The sequence below is a fragment of the Sitophilus oryzae genome, unplaced genomic scaffold (genome assembly GCF_002938485.1).
Source record: "Sitophilus oryzae breed Bouriz unplaced genomic scaffold, Soryzae_2.0 scaffold_1307_pilon_pilon, whole genome shotgun sequence".
NCBI classification, from domain to species: Eukaryota; Metazoa; Arthropoda; class Insecta; order Coleoptera; family Curculionidae; genus Sitophilus; species Sitophilus oryzae.
The window spans coordinates 985,961-1,002,159 of NW_022145957.1; the positions used below are offsets into that span (position 1 = coordinate 985,961).

Below are 16,199 nucleotides of genomic sequence, written 5' to 3' on the forward strand. Positions count from 1 at the left end.
GAGCTACTTTAAAAATTCATATACAAGGCTACTAGTAAATTTAAGTATATAGGGTCGGTCATAAAGTTGTGTCACATCAAACTTTTTTTTAATGAAACTCCCAGTATATTATTACATATTTCAATTCTTCCTTCAATTTTAATAATTGACATAATTAACAATGTACAAAAATTAAAGAAATGAAATGTTAAACGAAAATTTTGTAATTTCCAGACTTGATATACTCTCATTTTATACATCTATAAATGATAACTTGAGAACTAATGTCAAATATTTTTAAGTATCACAGTTTCGGCAGAATGACATCGTTAAATTAAACTGAACATATCTAAATTAATTAAATCAAATTGTTTAAGTGATATTTTCAAAAGTCAATAACTCGAAAATGGTTGGTTTGAGGTACATTGTGTGTATTTCAATTTTTGCTTCGAATTAAAGGAAGAACCGAAATATGCAATAATATGCAGGGGGTTCCATTTAAAAAAAATGAAACTTTGATGTGCCACGACTTTATGACCGACCCTGTATACTTAAATTTATTACCCGCTAATAGATATTTAAAAATCCTATAACTTTTTTACTTAGCTTTTTGTGGTACCTCCTATATTTGACCTAATAATCGACCGTTTCCATACATAACAGCGACCCTGTATTTATTTATAGTGAAAAATATTCGTCTCGGCTTATTTTCATTAATGCAAGCCCATACCCAAAATGTGTCCAAAAATACTACTTGCCAAGTAGAATTTTTGGACACATTTTAGGTAATGTTTCTATTAATTCTATCTCTGTTTCTTGACACAAAATGGAAACGGTATGCCACAAATACGAAACATTTTCCAAACCTATATATTATATATGGCTTTATTACATGTGTTTCCAATGTGGTGGCACTAGCCCTTTCCTGAAATGTTTCGATGCAAAATTGAATAGTTTTGGAGGACACGTTTCGAAACATTTTCTGCAATTTGTGTCTAAGATGTTTCCGTTTTCAGCAGCCACTGTTTCTAAATGTGAAGAAACAAAATACCAAACTAAAATAGTCTGCGTGTGGATTTCAAAATGAAAACTAGCATCAACAATGTCGACCTCCGCCATATTTTTTTTTGTCTTAAGATCTTAATTTTTAGGTTCTCTCGCACAAAAAATGTTTGGCAAAAGCAAAGTCATCGTTTAATTTAATAATATACTTTCATATTTTTTCATTTTAATGCTCCTCCTATATATCATTATTTTTTGTAGCTACAATATATTTTTGTTTGAAATATAGATTTTTATTTTTATTTCTATATCATGGTTCTAAAAATAACAATTTATAAATTAAAATAAGTAGAACCCGTTCTTATGAATTTATGAGCTCAACAGCCGATAAAAACATTTATTTTTAGTCAAAAAAGCTATCACTGCCAACATGGCGGAATTTTAGTTCATTATTTTCTCAAATTGACGTGGAATTGGACAAAAATCATCTATATTATATCATATTTGTGTCTAAAAAGAGAGAAACTCGCCTTTCGAAAAATCGACAATAAATACAAACCTTGTTTCCAAAATGTTTCGATTTAGCGCTTTCTGTGTAGAAATTGCGAACTAGTCACCTGTCAACAGCGCCAATCAAATCATCTGGTCAAAATATATAAAACATTTTTATTTACTTATCATATTAAAACATAAGAACATGTATTCCATTGTGGAAGAAAAGAGAAAAAACGTTTGCTGGTAACCTTTTTCTTCGGACTCCTGTTGGGTATGAATAGTGGCTGTTAGCACATTTATTCCTAAAACAAATCATCTCTCTAATGCGTATAATAAATTATTATAAAATCGCATAAGCAAAATATCTGTGTGTGTACTCACCATATATTCTTCCTTCTGATTTTTTAATCATAGTACTGTTAAGGTGCGTATTCATTATCCGAACGAACGAACGAACGAACGAACGAACGAATTAAAGTGCGGTATATTTAAGGTGCGTATTCATTATCCGCACGAACGAACGAACGAACGAACGAATGTTCGCTAGTGGTATGGACGGGGACCGCACGATAGAACCGCACGAGAAGACCGCACGCATTTCTTCATTCGCGCGCCAGTTCAAATCGTCAAGATATTGTTATAAACCTGTTTTTTTGTTTATATACCGTCATTGAATTATCGCTAAGCAAGTTACTGTGAAGCAGTGCGTAAGGAGTCGGGCTAGGAAGCGAGAGACCGGAGTTCGAATCTCGGCCGGGACATAACGTTTTATTTATTTTTTTAAATACTGTTGTATTCTATAGTTTATTTTTGTAGTATAAAAAAAAGAACTATTTATTCTGTTATTTTTTAATCTCCGGTATTAATATAAATTGATTGTTGGTACAATACCTCATTTAATATAAAATAATAGGTATTCTACTTTTTGTAATGTATCGGGCCCTAATTGTACCTAAAAGTAATATATTTTTAATGATATACCAAATTGTAAACTATTTAATATTTCAGTTACTTAAAAAGTTAATTTGCATTGAATAATTGCCTACCATTAAAGGAAATTTGAGCTATATAATCCTTGATGGGCATATTCTGGGTATGCACATACTTCCTCTAAATTTTGGGTTTTGTTCAACCGATTTATTCTCAAAACCTGAAACATCTACATATAAAAAGAAGCACAGGTAACTTATTATAATAAACTTCACCCTTGGAATTACTTCCACTAATCATAATAAACTTCACCCTTGGAATTACTTCTATCACAATTACAATACATTCATCTGCATTGGCATTTTCTACTTTTCGATGGGAAACAATAAACTTCCCAATATTTTTTAAATGATGTAACAATTCCTCTTGTGGTTACTTTTCCATAGATATCCTCAACTCTGTCCTCATGTGAATTCAGAGGCAATGAAAATGAAAATTATTTACCATAACATCGCAAACTAAAAACCGAATAAACAATTTTATACCGAATATAGAAATAAATTTAGTATTTTTACCTATTATCGTCCAAATCCATGTTAATATATAATTATTATTCTTAAATATATTTTTGGAACTGCTGGTTTTAGTAATTATTAAATTAAACGAACTAAAAAGTCTTAAAAATAAAAAATTCTTAACCATAACCTCAAAAATGCAGATCTCCTGTCAACTTTCTTTATTTTTTATTTATTCCTCATTTTCCTAGTGACGTCACAGGTGGTATGCGCGAACTGAACGAAATTGGAGCCGCTATCGATCATACCGTGTATTCTTTGTACCATGACGTCTAAACGCCTTTGATGTACCGACTCGAAGCGGATGGTCGAGCGCACGAACGAACGAACGGCCGCATGCGTTCGGTCCCCGTCTAAATATACCGCACTTTCATTCGTTCGTTCGTTCGTTCGTTCGGATAATGAATACGCACCTTAAATCTGAAAGCGCACGCAGGCGAACGCCTTTGATGTACCGACTCGAAGCGGATGGTCGAGCGCACGACCGAACGAACGGCCGCATGCGTTCGGTCCCCGTCTAAATATACCGCACTTTCATTCGTTCGTTCGTTCGTTCGTTCGTTCGGATAATGAATACGCACCTTTAGACGGGGACCGAACGCATGCGGCCGTTCGTTCGGTCTTGCGCTCGACCATCCGCTTCGAGTCGGTACATCAAAGGCGTTCGCCTGCGTGCGCTTTCAGATTTAAGGTGCGTATTCATTATCCGAACGAACGAACGAATGAAAGTGCGGTATATTTAGACGGGGACCGAACGCATGCGGCCGTTCGTTCGTTCGTGCGCTCGACCATCCGCTTCGAGTCGGTACATCAAAGGCGTTTAGACGTCATGGTACAAAGAATACACGGTATGATCGATAGCGGCTCCAATTTCGTTCAGTTCGCGCATACCACCTGTGACGTCACTAGGAAAATGAGGAATAAATAAAAAATAAAGAAAGTTGACAGGAGATCTGCATTTTTGAGGTTATGGTTAAGAATTTTTTATTTTTAAGACTTTTTAGTTCGTTTAATTTAATAATTACTAAAACCAGCAGTTCCAAAAATATATTTAAGAATAATAATTATATATTAACATGGATTTGGACGATAATAGGTAAAAATACTAAATTTATTTCTATATTCGGTATAAAATTGTTTATTCGGTTTTTAGTTTGCGATGTTTATGGTAAATAATTTTCATTTTTATTGCCTCTGAATTCACATGAGGACAGAGTTGAGGATATCTATGGAAAAGTAACCACAAGAGGAATTGTTACATCATTTAAAAAATATTGGGAAGTTTATTGTTTCCCATCGAAAAGTAGAAATGCCAATGCAGATGAATGTATTGTAATTGTGATAGAAGTAATTCCAAGGGTGAAGTTTATTATGATTAGTGGAAGTAATTCCAAGGGTGAAGTTTATTATAATAAGTTACCTGTGCTTCTTTTTATATGTAGATGTTTCAGGTTTTGAGAATAAATCGGTTGAACAAAACCCAAAATTTAGAGGAAGTATGTGCATACCCAGAATATGCCCATCAAGGATTATATAGCTCAAATTTCCTTTAATGGTAGGCAATTATTCAATGCAAATTAACTTTTTAAGTAACTGAAATATTAAATAGTTTACAATTTGGTATATCATTAAAAATATATTACTTTTAGGTACAATTAGGGCCCGATACATTACAAAAAGTAGAATACCTATTATTTTATATTAAATGAGGTATTGTACCAACAATCAATTTATATTAATACCGGAGATTAAAAAATAACAGAATAAATAGTTCTTTTTTTTATACTACAAAAATAAACTATAGAATACAACAGTATTTAAAAAAATAAATAAAACGTTATGTCCCGGCCGAGATTCGAACTCCGGTCTCTCGCTTCCTAGCCCGACTCCTTACGCACTGCTTCACAGTAACTTGCTTAGCGATAATTCAATGACGGTATATAAACAAAAAAACAGGTTTATAACAATATCTTGACGATTTGAACTGGCGCGCGAATGAAGAAATGCGTGCGGTCTTCTCGTGTGGTTCTATCGTGCGGTCCCCGTCCATACCACTAGCGAACATTCGTTCGTTCGTTCGTTCGTGCGGATAATGAATACGCACCTTTGCGTTTTTCTCGTCGGTTCCGTGTGGATAGAAAGTCACAATTTATTTAAACACTATTTATTTAACACTAATTAACAAAAACAATACCAATTAAAAAACTTAAAGAACTATTTATAACTTATTTACAATTTATCTAATTATTTATCTAACAGAAATTTATTTTGAATTAGCGCGGCGATTGTAACTGTACGCGTCGATCGGTTATTTATCTCTGTCTCTCTTAGGCACCGGCGTCTGCTTTTATACCGACAGGTAAAGAACACTAGAATAGTCCATAGATCGTTAGGTGCATAGAGAAGGTTTCGATTGTTCTCGTATGTACTACTCCATTCCAGTAGAACTGGATACTTCTCGAATCTTCGAATGAATCATTACGGTGTCTATGCGTTGTTAAGGTCACCCGAGGGCGGGCCATATTGTTAGGTTAGGTCCACACCGGTCCGCAACAGTACTATAAAAACTTGAAGAATGCTTAAATGCAAAAACTGCAGAACAAAATCCAAATAATAAAGTAAAGTTATGTTCTCATATTTCACAGAATATGAAATAAGTTATGGAAACGTTTCAGGCACAAAACGGGTACGAAATCTTTGTAAATGTAATCCACATCTGTTTCTTAAAAGTTTGTGACATTAAAGTCTTTATTGTTATAGCTTGTGTAGCGAAACCATATTTTGGTAAAATGTTTCGAAACAAAAAGCGATTTATATTCCAAACGAAAGATATGTATCAAAAATGTGACGAAACTGTTTTGTAATGTTTCTCAGCAGATATTTTGTTTCATTTTTGTGTCTAAAAATGCTACTTGGGATAGTATTAATAAGATAAAATCGTATTAACTATATTTTTAGATGGGTAAAGGACTTTAACGCTTGTTTTAAAACCATATTTCTTCTGGATTATTGTATTACCTCTCTGCAGTTTGCTACAACTCTAATTCAAATTATACAGGTAACAATTATGTGTGTATTATGTTAACAATTATGTTGTATGAATGTAATTTTACTTTTTATATTTATATTATCCAAATATAACACAATTTCATTGATTGATAAATACCATTTCTCATCGTTTACAACAAAAAATAACAAGAATTTGCACAGCATATTTTTCGCTTTTATTTATTTAACAGTTATGTTTATTAAGTAATCTTAATGATAAATTATAATTACTACATAATAACTACTATATACTTATCTTTAAAACTACTTTTGAAAATATACAGGTATCCTTCGTTTTAGACGGAGGTTATGTTAATTCTAATAATAAGTTATAATTAATTCTAAGAGCATTACTACAATGATAAGTAAATATGAATGTTCTTTCTTCAATTTTCTAATTTTCATAGATCATGTGCTATGGTATGACATTTATGAAGAGTTATCTGCGGGCCAGAACTAAATCTTCATATAGATCTTCAGTTTCACTTCTAATAATTTTAATTCTTCTTCGGTGATTTCAACATTATCTGATTCAAGTGGGTATTTTACATATTTCTGATGCAAATCACTTAAATCCATTTCCAGGCAACGAATTTACTAAATAAGCAATTTCTTTAATTTGATCAAGCACCTGCGCATGTGTGGCAGTTTCCGGCCAAATGTGAGCAATATGTTGCCGTTTCTCCATCGTATGATACAACTCGATAACTCGTTGATTTCTTTTTTAGAATTGAGTTACATACATATAAACTTTTCCTATGGCATTAATAAAACAGCGCAGTGATAAGTGAACCGCGTAAAATAAGTTACTGGTATCAAAAGTGTATATTCGTCGGTGAAATGTGATAAACTGCTAACTCCATTATTCCTAATTTTATAGGAGAGCAAAAAACCAGTACAAAAAATATGTACACATGTAGGAAGAATGTTCATGCGTTAATATGATAAAGAGATAAGAATTTTATTTGCTGGGGAACAATATAACTCAATATTTCGTGTTACATCATTTTTTTCAGACACAATAGGGACACAATAGCAGATATTCGTCTTGCAGAACTAAGAAATAAAAATATACTTCTGGAGATAGCAACCTTCATTGTTTGAAATTTTGAAAATGGAATTGAATATTACCCAAACAGATAATCAATTAAATTTAAAAAATATGATATTCATAACCATATATTTATAATATCGTCGGTCTAGAAGTAAAACATACAAGTTCAAAAGCGAATAAATTTTTAATGCATTTTTAAAGAACTGAAGTAGCAGCATTTTGGACTTAATGAATATGAAAATAATTTAAAAATTAAACTTATAATTCTTAGAAGATATGGTAGAATCCTTCCATGCTTATCCTAATTTTTATACAACGGTAGTAGACCGAGCTTAGAAAACAGTGCGTGATTTTATTAAATTTTTATTACTTTACTCTTTATTTTTTTAATTTTTATAAAAATTATGCATCATTTACGTGAAAAAACGTTGAAAAAAATAAAACTGATTAGGTATTTAGGTATTATTTAGGTATAAGAAATTCTTGTACAAGTAAGTAAGTAGTCGCGGGCCCCCTTTATAGGTTATTATTATACCCCCCCTATAGGTATTATTTATTATATTTCAGTTAGTTCATTATTTATTAATAATATTTGCTTTTGCATTGCATTATGGTATTTGCATTGCATTGGTTTACCTTGCATTAGGGTAGCTCCCGGATTTCTATACAGGATGAGTCTTAAATAAGTGCAAATATTTTCAGGGCTGGTAAATCTCGATAAAAGAAACATAATATTGTAATCGGGAGATTAATATATTTAAGAAAAATTGATATTTAAAATGTAATTCTAACTAGCTTGACAAACAATGTCTTCTCTCGGCCGAAATCAACAAACTCTGACATTCGACTGTTTCCAAAGCCTACTACTCCGCTACTCGCAAACATCAGCGGACACGGAGTGCAGGCACGGCGTGAAAATGACTGCCTATCATAAGGATCATAGGCGTCGATAACATTCGGCCATTCCTGACTTTTGAGTGTCCTCACTCCTCTGAATCACACTAAAGGGACATAAATAATCAGAACCTTTTAAATGGCATTTTTAAAGGCTGAAATAAAAATATTTATTAGTTTTTTTTTTGCTGCTGAGCCATATCTTTATCAGCTAATTGCTACCATTGTTACATCACACTAAAAGGACAAAAATCAGAATCGTTCGTTTAAAGGACATTTTTAAATGCTGAAATAAAAATATATTATGTTAGATTGTTTGTTGCTGATACTAGACAATTGATACAAAACCAATTGACAAAACCTTATCAGCTAATTGTTACCATTATTACAGCACACTAAAAGGAGAAACATAATCAGAATCGTTTAAAGGACATTTTTAAATGCTGGAATAAAATATATGTTAGATTGTTTGCTGCTGATACTAGACAATTGATACAAAACCAATTGACAAAACTTTATCAGCTAATTGTTACCATTATTACAACACACTAAAAGGAGAAACATAATCAGAGTCATTTAAAGGACATTTTTAAAAGCTGAAATAAAAATATAGTTAGATTGTTCACTGCTCATAATGGAGCTACGTCTTATTTGCTACTTAAATAAATAAAAATAAAATATCGTAACTCACTCAGAAACAATACTCAAAAACTCATGATGGACAAATAAATTCTTCAGGGACAAAAGAAAATTTCAAAAGGTAAAATAAAGGAATTACTTATTATATATTGGTGTTACACGCTTAGGTTACACGCAATCTGCAGCCTGCGTGCAACAAAATAAAGTTAAATCTCAACTCTAAAATCTTAAACCTAAATTCTAAAATATAAATCTAAATTGTAAAATCTAAATCTAACTATGGGCCCACGCCTTTTCCAGCCACTGGAAAAGAGAGCAATCCGGGTCGAACTAACCAGACCGAATACCGGGACCCATCCCTATTCGCAAGTCTTGTCCGCCCTACTCACAAAGCGCCCAGGTGGTAAACTCATACGCCTTTTCCTGCTATCATACTAACGTATACCTTAAAAAAGAGAGTACCGGGTAGAACTAACCCTACTCCTTCTTTTTCCTATCCTAATACAGGTCTCAATCTACCATAACCAAATCCATAGCTTCCCATACCTAGCTATTCCACAGTACTTGTTCTGTAACCTTGCATGCCATTATAGGATGTTTCTAACTTCATATCAACCAATCCTCAGCTGCTTAGAAATTCAAATGAACCTGTCTATCTTGGAGATTGATTGGATCCTATTAGCTGTGTGGCAGTGATCCTTAGCAGATCCTTAGTAGATCTAACGCTGAATATAGTTCGCTACGCATCCAATTTTTCTTTTATTCCGCTTGATATTTCGCATAATTCGCTACTCATTTACGCCGAAACTCGCTAACGCCGACTTTATCATTTACGCCCGGAGGGATAAACGCAATTTGTCCAGATACGCTCATTTTGCTCCTAGTGCTTAGATTCCACACAATCCAAACTGAATGTTTGAAACATTTTCAACCTAGATATCGTAATGCAACTTGTTACACTTACTAGAGATTTTGCCTCTCTATCTACTTGTCCCATTCCACGTGGATGTCCAACAGTATTTAGGTAGTGAGATATGGCTAGTTTATATTGAAAGTATTCGTTTTCTTTAGGTAAAAGGGTTATGATTACTTTTTTCGGTGTTGTAAAACTCATATATCTATAATATATATATTTTATCTAAATGATTACTTTATTCGGGGTTGTAAAACTCATATATCAACGTCGCATAAAGATTTAAGTACATACCTAGGTAGCTTAGTTTATGTATTTTGAATTAAAATAATATTACCGCTTTATTTATTTTTGTTTACGCATAATATGAAAAGTGTATGCATTTTATATAAGATTAAGATAATCGGATTTGCTAGTTGTATATTAACTATTAGACATTTTTGTTAAAAACTATTTAAACATGTTTTTACCGAAACAATATGTTATTTCCGAGAATATTTATTTTATGTCGTGCTTTAGTAGTTTGTTTTCGAGATATCTACAGCGTATTGTGAAATCTACTAACAAGGCTACTATATAATAGAACTCTGGCGCCTAGAATTTGACCCATCTGGACATTTACTTTTATTTCTAATTAAAACAAATTACGCTTTTATTAAAAAGTAGCCCTGTGTACTTTAATAAACGCTTCGTTCTCATCTTCTACAAAACTTTACACAACTATTTTAACACTCACAATGTGTCAATTTATTACAACACTATTCGAAGGGTTATTTGCTATTAATTATGGCGTATACAAAGATAAAGTTCCTGAAATACTGGCGAAATACCTGAATTAAACTGAAAAACTCTGAAATATAATGAGGTGGTTAAAATTATATTATAATAATTGAAAAACTAATGTAATACTTATAAATTATGTGAAATTTTGATATAATTGTCAAGTGAATTTGCAAAACCTGACGTTTGGAACCTGCTTAACTTTTCTACAACCATGTATTTATTCAACTACATAAATAGGTAGAAAACAAAATAACTTTGTTAAAGACTACGTTAAAAACAGCATCTTAAAATGAATTTTCAAATATTAGATCGAAACTGCCTGTATACTAGAAGGATTATGAGGTGTCTATAATAAATTAATATTCCTTAATAAACGTTTGATTTCATAAATGTTCAACTTTAAATTTTACATATCTACTATTTCTCTCTTGTATTTCTAATCACTAAAGATAATTACCAAGTACCATTCATGTAATACCTAGTATATTACTGACAGAGCAATACTAGACTACCTAAAGTTGAAAGTTTCAGTAAATTAAAAATATAGCTGAAATATTAATAACATCTATAACTAAACTTAAAGTAATAAAATAAGTAATAAGTAAAATGGGGTATAATTAAAAAAATGTAGGTATATATGAAAAACATAAATTATACATTTATGAAACAATCTATAGAGTACCTCTGAAAAACTGAAGAACTTTTGAAGACTTTTTTTTTACCTTTCCACATAAAATGTCTTAAATATACCTGTATATACTTGATATATTTTTTATTACGCAATAAACAATGAAATTATTAAATTACTGTTCGATTTTTGTTTAATATTTTTAATTAAAAAGCTCAACAAAATATTTCAACGCATAAAAATAAAAATCATGTTTGAAAACCACCGTTCCACGTTTCGGCTTGATCAAGAAGTTTAATGAGAATAAAATAACACATACTCAACATAACTAATATACTAAATAACACATAACTAGAATTTTTATTCCTCAAGAGGACCATAGATAGATATTTATTTAACTTTTAATTTTAACAATAAAATTTTACTTTTTACGTGAAAACCTGTCTGTTTGTGCTGAGGTTCGCAGCCATCTTCTTTCGCATTTCGCAAGCGAAATCGACCCTTATCAACCGACTACGGTAGCGCCCACTCTTTGAGACCTCTTGAACCACGAGGCGATTCATATCACCGAAATCCGAAATCGAAAAATCCGAACAATTACTTTAAACTCAAATCTCTCTCCATGACAACTTTTTTACTGTATGAAAATACTACCTTAGAATTTATGTAGGTGATATGACGCTTCTTTTCAGCACTGCTTTTTTTTTCGCTATTATCTTCGAGCACTAGAGCTAGCAGAATGATCCCTCCGGTTTTCTTTTCGCGCTTCGCCGATCCGACGACGGTATCCGAAATGTGACAGGTACCCGTATCTGAGACGACCGAATAGATCCTCGAAACCGACGCATTTACGAAACGATATGGTCAAAGGTCAAAGTCAAGTCAATAGTCGTCAGTAAGTCAGAAATACGCCGTAACGACCTAAGAACGCTGGATTAAACTCATCCCACTTCTGATGTAATCGGGAGATTAATATATTTAAGAGAAATTGATATTTAAAATGTAATTCTAACTAGCTTGACAAACAATGTCTTCTCTCGGCCGAAATCAACAAACTCTGAAATTCGACTGTTTCCAAAGCCTACTACTCCGCTACTCGCAAACATCAGCGGTCACGGGGTGCAGGCACGGCGTGAAAATGACTGCCTATCATAAGGATCATAGGCGTCGATAACAATATTTTATCTTTACCGTTTTTTCAAATAAATCCAAAACAACCGAGTTGTTTCACTTTTAAAATTTCCATTTTTTTGCTATAATTTTGAGAATCATTGGATTTTCTTTCTTGTAAATTTAATCTACTACCTACATATGTTGCCATATTACAAAGTATGTTTTTAAACTAAAAATTAAAAAAAATTCCAAAATTTAAAAAAAAATCCAAATTTTCAAGGAAAAAAAATCGCGCAAAAAACCTCAAAATCGTGTTTCTTGGGTCGATATATACTACCCCTAAAAATATTTTATATAATAGGGAAAAAACGTAAGGCGAAAAAATATGCAAAAAAAATCCACACGGGCCCCTTTACATTGCCACCCGGGCCCCTTTGGCCTAGTGCGATCCTGGATCGAAGTACTGTCCTAAAGAAACACACGAGTAAGAATCCGTGTGTTTGCTTTAGCGTGATCGTAACGGAAATTACGGAGATAGCAGCATTTCGGTGGCTATTTCAGATCACTGGGAGTTAGCAGATATTATTGAGTTAAAATAGCGAATTTTCTTTAATGGGAAAAAATGTATTTGCTTTCCCTACTTATAGAGTATTTTTTTCTCTTTCTAATGGTATAAAAAAACTTATTAATGTAAAAAATGGAGTTAGCAGGTTATCACGTTTCACTGACGATATTCGAAACGGTGTATAAATAGGCCGCGTAAAACGAGTGATTCATATACTAGACCTTCAAAAGTAATTGTTATACTTTTATGACCTTATCATTTATATTAAAAGTTAATTATAATAACTATATTTTCAAATATTTTAAGTACCTACTATTCAAAATATGATCTAGAAATGCATTATTCTGTAGAAACCTCTGAAATATAAAGTTTGATCATGCTTTCGAATAGGCTTTACAATAATTTCGTTGTTTTAAGTTTGTTATTTATGAACTATTCAAATTAGTAGACACATTAATATCAATAAAATAAGTATATTCGTGCACTTACTTTAAACCAATTATTTAGAAATTTTTATTTAAAATTTGCTTCATAAATTAAATATGTCTAAAATGATAAATGTATATAATTTTTAGTTCATATATAGAGTGGTCCGATTTGTATTCATGTTTTCAAAGATTTCAATTCAATTTTGCAAATAAAAATATTTAAAAACGTTTGTTGAGTAGACAGTTGACTGAAATGATAAATTTGGGAACTTTTTTTTAAATTTAATCATACATTTTTCTTTCAGAAAAAAACAAAACAGTTTCTGTTGAACTTTTGGCACAAAAACATTTGACATTTATTATTTCAATCTAATAACTACCGTATCTTCAAAAAAAACGGCGTCAGCGATGGCTATGAAATGAAGATCGCTGTCATTTTATATGTGAATTTATATGGGAAATGTCATCCATCGTCATTTCCCAGCCAACTGAACGCCGTTTCTTTTCGATCATACGGTATTTAGTCAACGTGTTTAATTTATATCAATGATGAAAGGTATTGATAATTTCGATTCCAAATATCTCCAGAACCATTACTCGTAGAGATTTTTTAGAAAGAGGCTTTTTCTTACGTAAAAAACGCCGTAAATGTATATTTTTTACTCAGTAGTTCTATACAAGTACGGACGTTACTCTTCAAACCAGTTAAAAAAATATTTAAGTGCCCTCTACAAGTAGGAGACATATTGACATGAAAATCAAATTTCTCATATCAAAAAACTCCCAGACAATAATTTTTATCCAAATATCAACGTTAGTTCCAGGGGTAGATGGGCCATATGGGAAAACGGGGAAATTCCCGGTGGGCCGGTGGAAAGATGGGCAGGTGTTAGCTTAAAAAATTAGAGCTTAAAAAAAGATTGGATTTGACAAAATTTAAATGGTTAATCTTTTAACTAAAGTGACGTAATATTCTTTTCGACACTCCATAACTAACTAATCAATTTGCATCAGTATAATCGTCAGTTGCTTTTAAATATAAACACCAATTTGTAAAATAAGTATTGTAAGACGTCTTTCTCTGAGACACTTATAATTTTAATAAACATCTGTTTGTTCGGTTTGAACATTTTTATTATACAAGGTGACTTTATAAATGCAAATATTTTTCAGGGCTGGTAAGATCTCAATAAAAGGAAACCTTAATAAATTCTCTTTTACAAAATGTTTTCAAATAAGTCCAACTGAGTTATTAAAATTTGAAAGGAAATTAAAAAAAAAATGTTATTTTAAAAGAATTTGGAGCCACCTCAATTTTCCAGTATTTGCCACTATCTCTTTTCGTACCGTAATATCAGAGATTAAGAGCCTTTACTACCGTGGGGAAAGAGGTACGGTGAACAGGAGTTTGAAGTTTTCTATAATATAGAGGAAGATTTAAAAGAAAATGCACGCTTTTTAACATCTTTTTGCAAAGGAAACCTCACATATAGACGTGATGCAGAGGTCAGAATACCACCACCCTGAAATGTGCTTATTTAGGAATACACCTGTATGGTTTTACTATTCTTATATTAATAGCTAATAGAAATGCTTATTTATTGTGGCAGAAGAGAAAGAATAGTATTAGGTAAATTTAAATAGTCTTGATCTAAGTGTATACTAAGGATACGGTAGCGTAGATTGACAACTAGGGGCGTAGACAACTATTTTTCGAGCTCCCCTTTTAAAAGATTGACAGATTTGTACTGAGCTATACAGTTGACATGGAAACAACTTGATGGATATCTTGGGAATAGAAATGATATAAATTGTATCTAAATTGTGCTAAAATTAATTTACTTTCAAAATTGGACAACAGAGGAAAGAGTTAAATGCAAAGTTTAAAACTAGATTAGATAATGTAAAATAATAGAAATACGTCTGGAAATCCCAGGTATTCTTGTATGGACCGCTAACATAGCATTACCCTCAGAACTTGTTTATATACACTGCCCAGGTCTAGGTTTTTTTCGTTTGAGTCATGGCATTTGCTTATCATTTCAAGATACCAAATGTGAAAGATATAAAGAAAAAGTGATATATAACAACCTAAAAGGAAATGCAACAGATTTTAATGGCATTAATAGTTCATTCAGTTAAAACACGTATACACAGGCTTAGAGGTTTGCTGCTCTATCAGAAGAGGAGTTCAATACTCTAATTAGCATAAGAAATTATATACCTGAAAACTAAAACAATGTATTTCACAGGGGATTGGGTCAGCTGAACTGAATCAATCAGGAAGTCTTAGAGTTTTTCAAAATCGTGACTTAAAATTGTAGCCTATTCGAGATCAAATTCTACAGGTACATCAATGTGGGAAATAAAGAAGTAGAACCCTGTAAAGAAACTGAGCCTGAAATAAAAGCAGTAGCACTGCCCTCTAGAATTGATCTTTGCCAGAGAATTTCATCAAGAAGATTTCAATTTTAAAAACCGAAGAGGAGCAAAGGAGCTTTTCTCACTTTTGAGCAGAAAACACACTTACCTACTTATTAATAAAATAAAATGTATGTTTTTAAAATGTTAAAAAAAATTGTTTTTGTTTTTGTGGATTTGGGCCAGTTGTCTGTTTTTCCAGTGTTTACCAACTCCCCATCCCCACCTAGTTGGTTCAGAATTATTTGGAAAAGAATCGAAATAAAAATAATGAAAATTACAAAATATGTTATTCCGATATAATTTCCTATTACTTTTGATTACATTATGCGTTTTAAGACTTTGTATTTTTTATTTTGAGATATATGAATAAAATCAAAATAAAATAAATCAGTGCTAGTGAATGAGATGTCTCAAGAACGAAAAAAACCTGTCAAGTTGACTTTGCCATGAACATTAGCTATATTTGTACTTATATAATCTGTCATTTTCAATCCAATGACACATTATTTTTCTATATCACTTTGTTGCTAGAGTAAAAACATATTACTATATGCTTATATTAGTTTTCCTTAATAATTTTCAGAGTTCCACCAGTTTTCCCAAGCTCTATTTAGCAGCCCTGTGATATAAACACAAATGCTGTAAATTCCTAATACAGAATGATAGGATGCTTGGAAGCCCTGACTATATGTCAATGGAGTCCCTTGGACAAATGAATGTAGCATGGCA

The 16,199-nt window shown here is 31.9% G+C and overlaps 1 protein-coding gene across 1 annotated transcript in view; it reads left to right on the top strand.

Moving 5' to 3' along the window:
* LOC115874880 (odorant receptor 10a) overlaps positions 1 to 16,199 on the top strand; it is a 56,996-nt gene that overhangs the window by 16,913 nt on the left and 23,884 nt on the right. Inside the window, exon 3 of the mRNA XM_030890178.1 lies at positions 5,940 to 6,039. Within this exon, the coding sequence (XP_030746038.1) occupies positions 5,940 to 6,039 (100 nt within the window). The remainder of the gene's footprint in view (positions 1 to 5,939; positions 6,040 to 16,199) is intronic.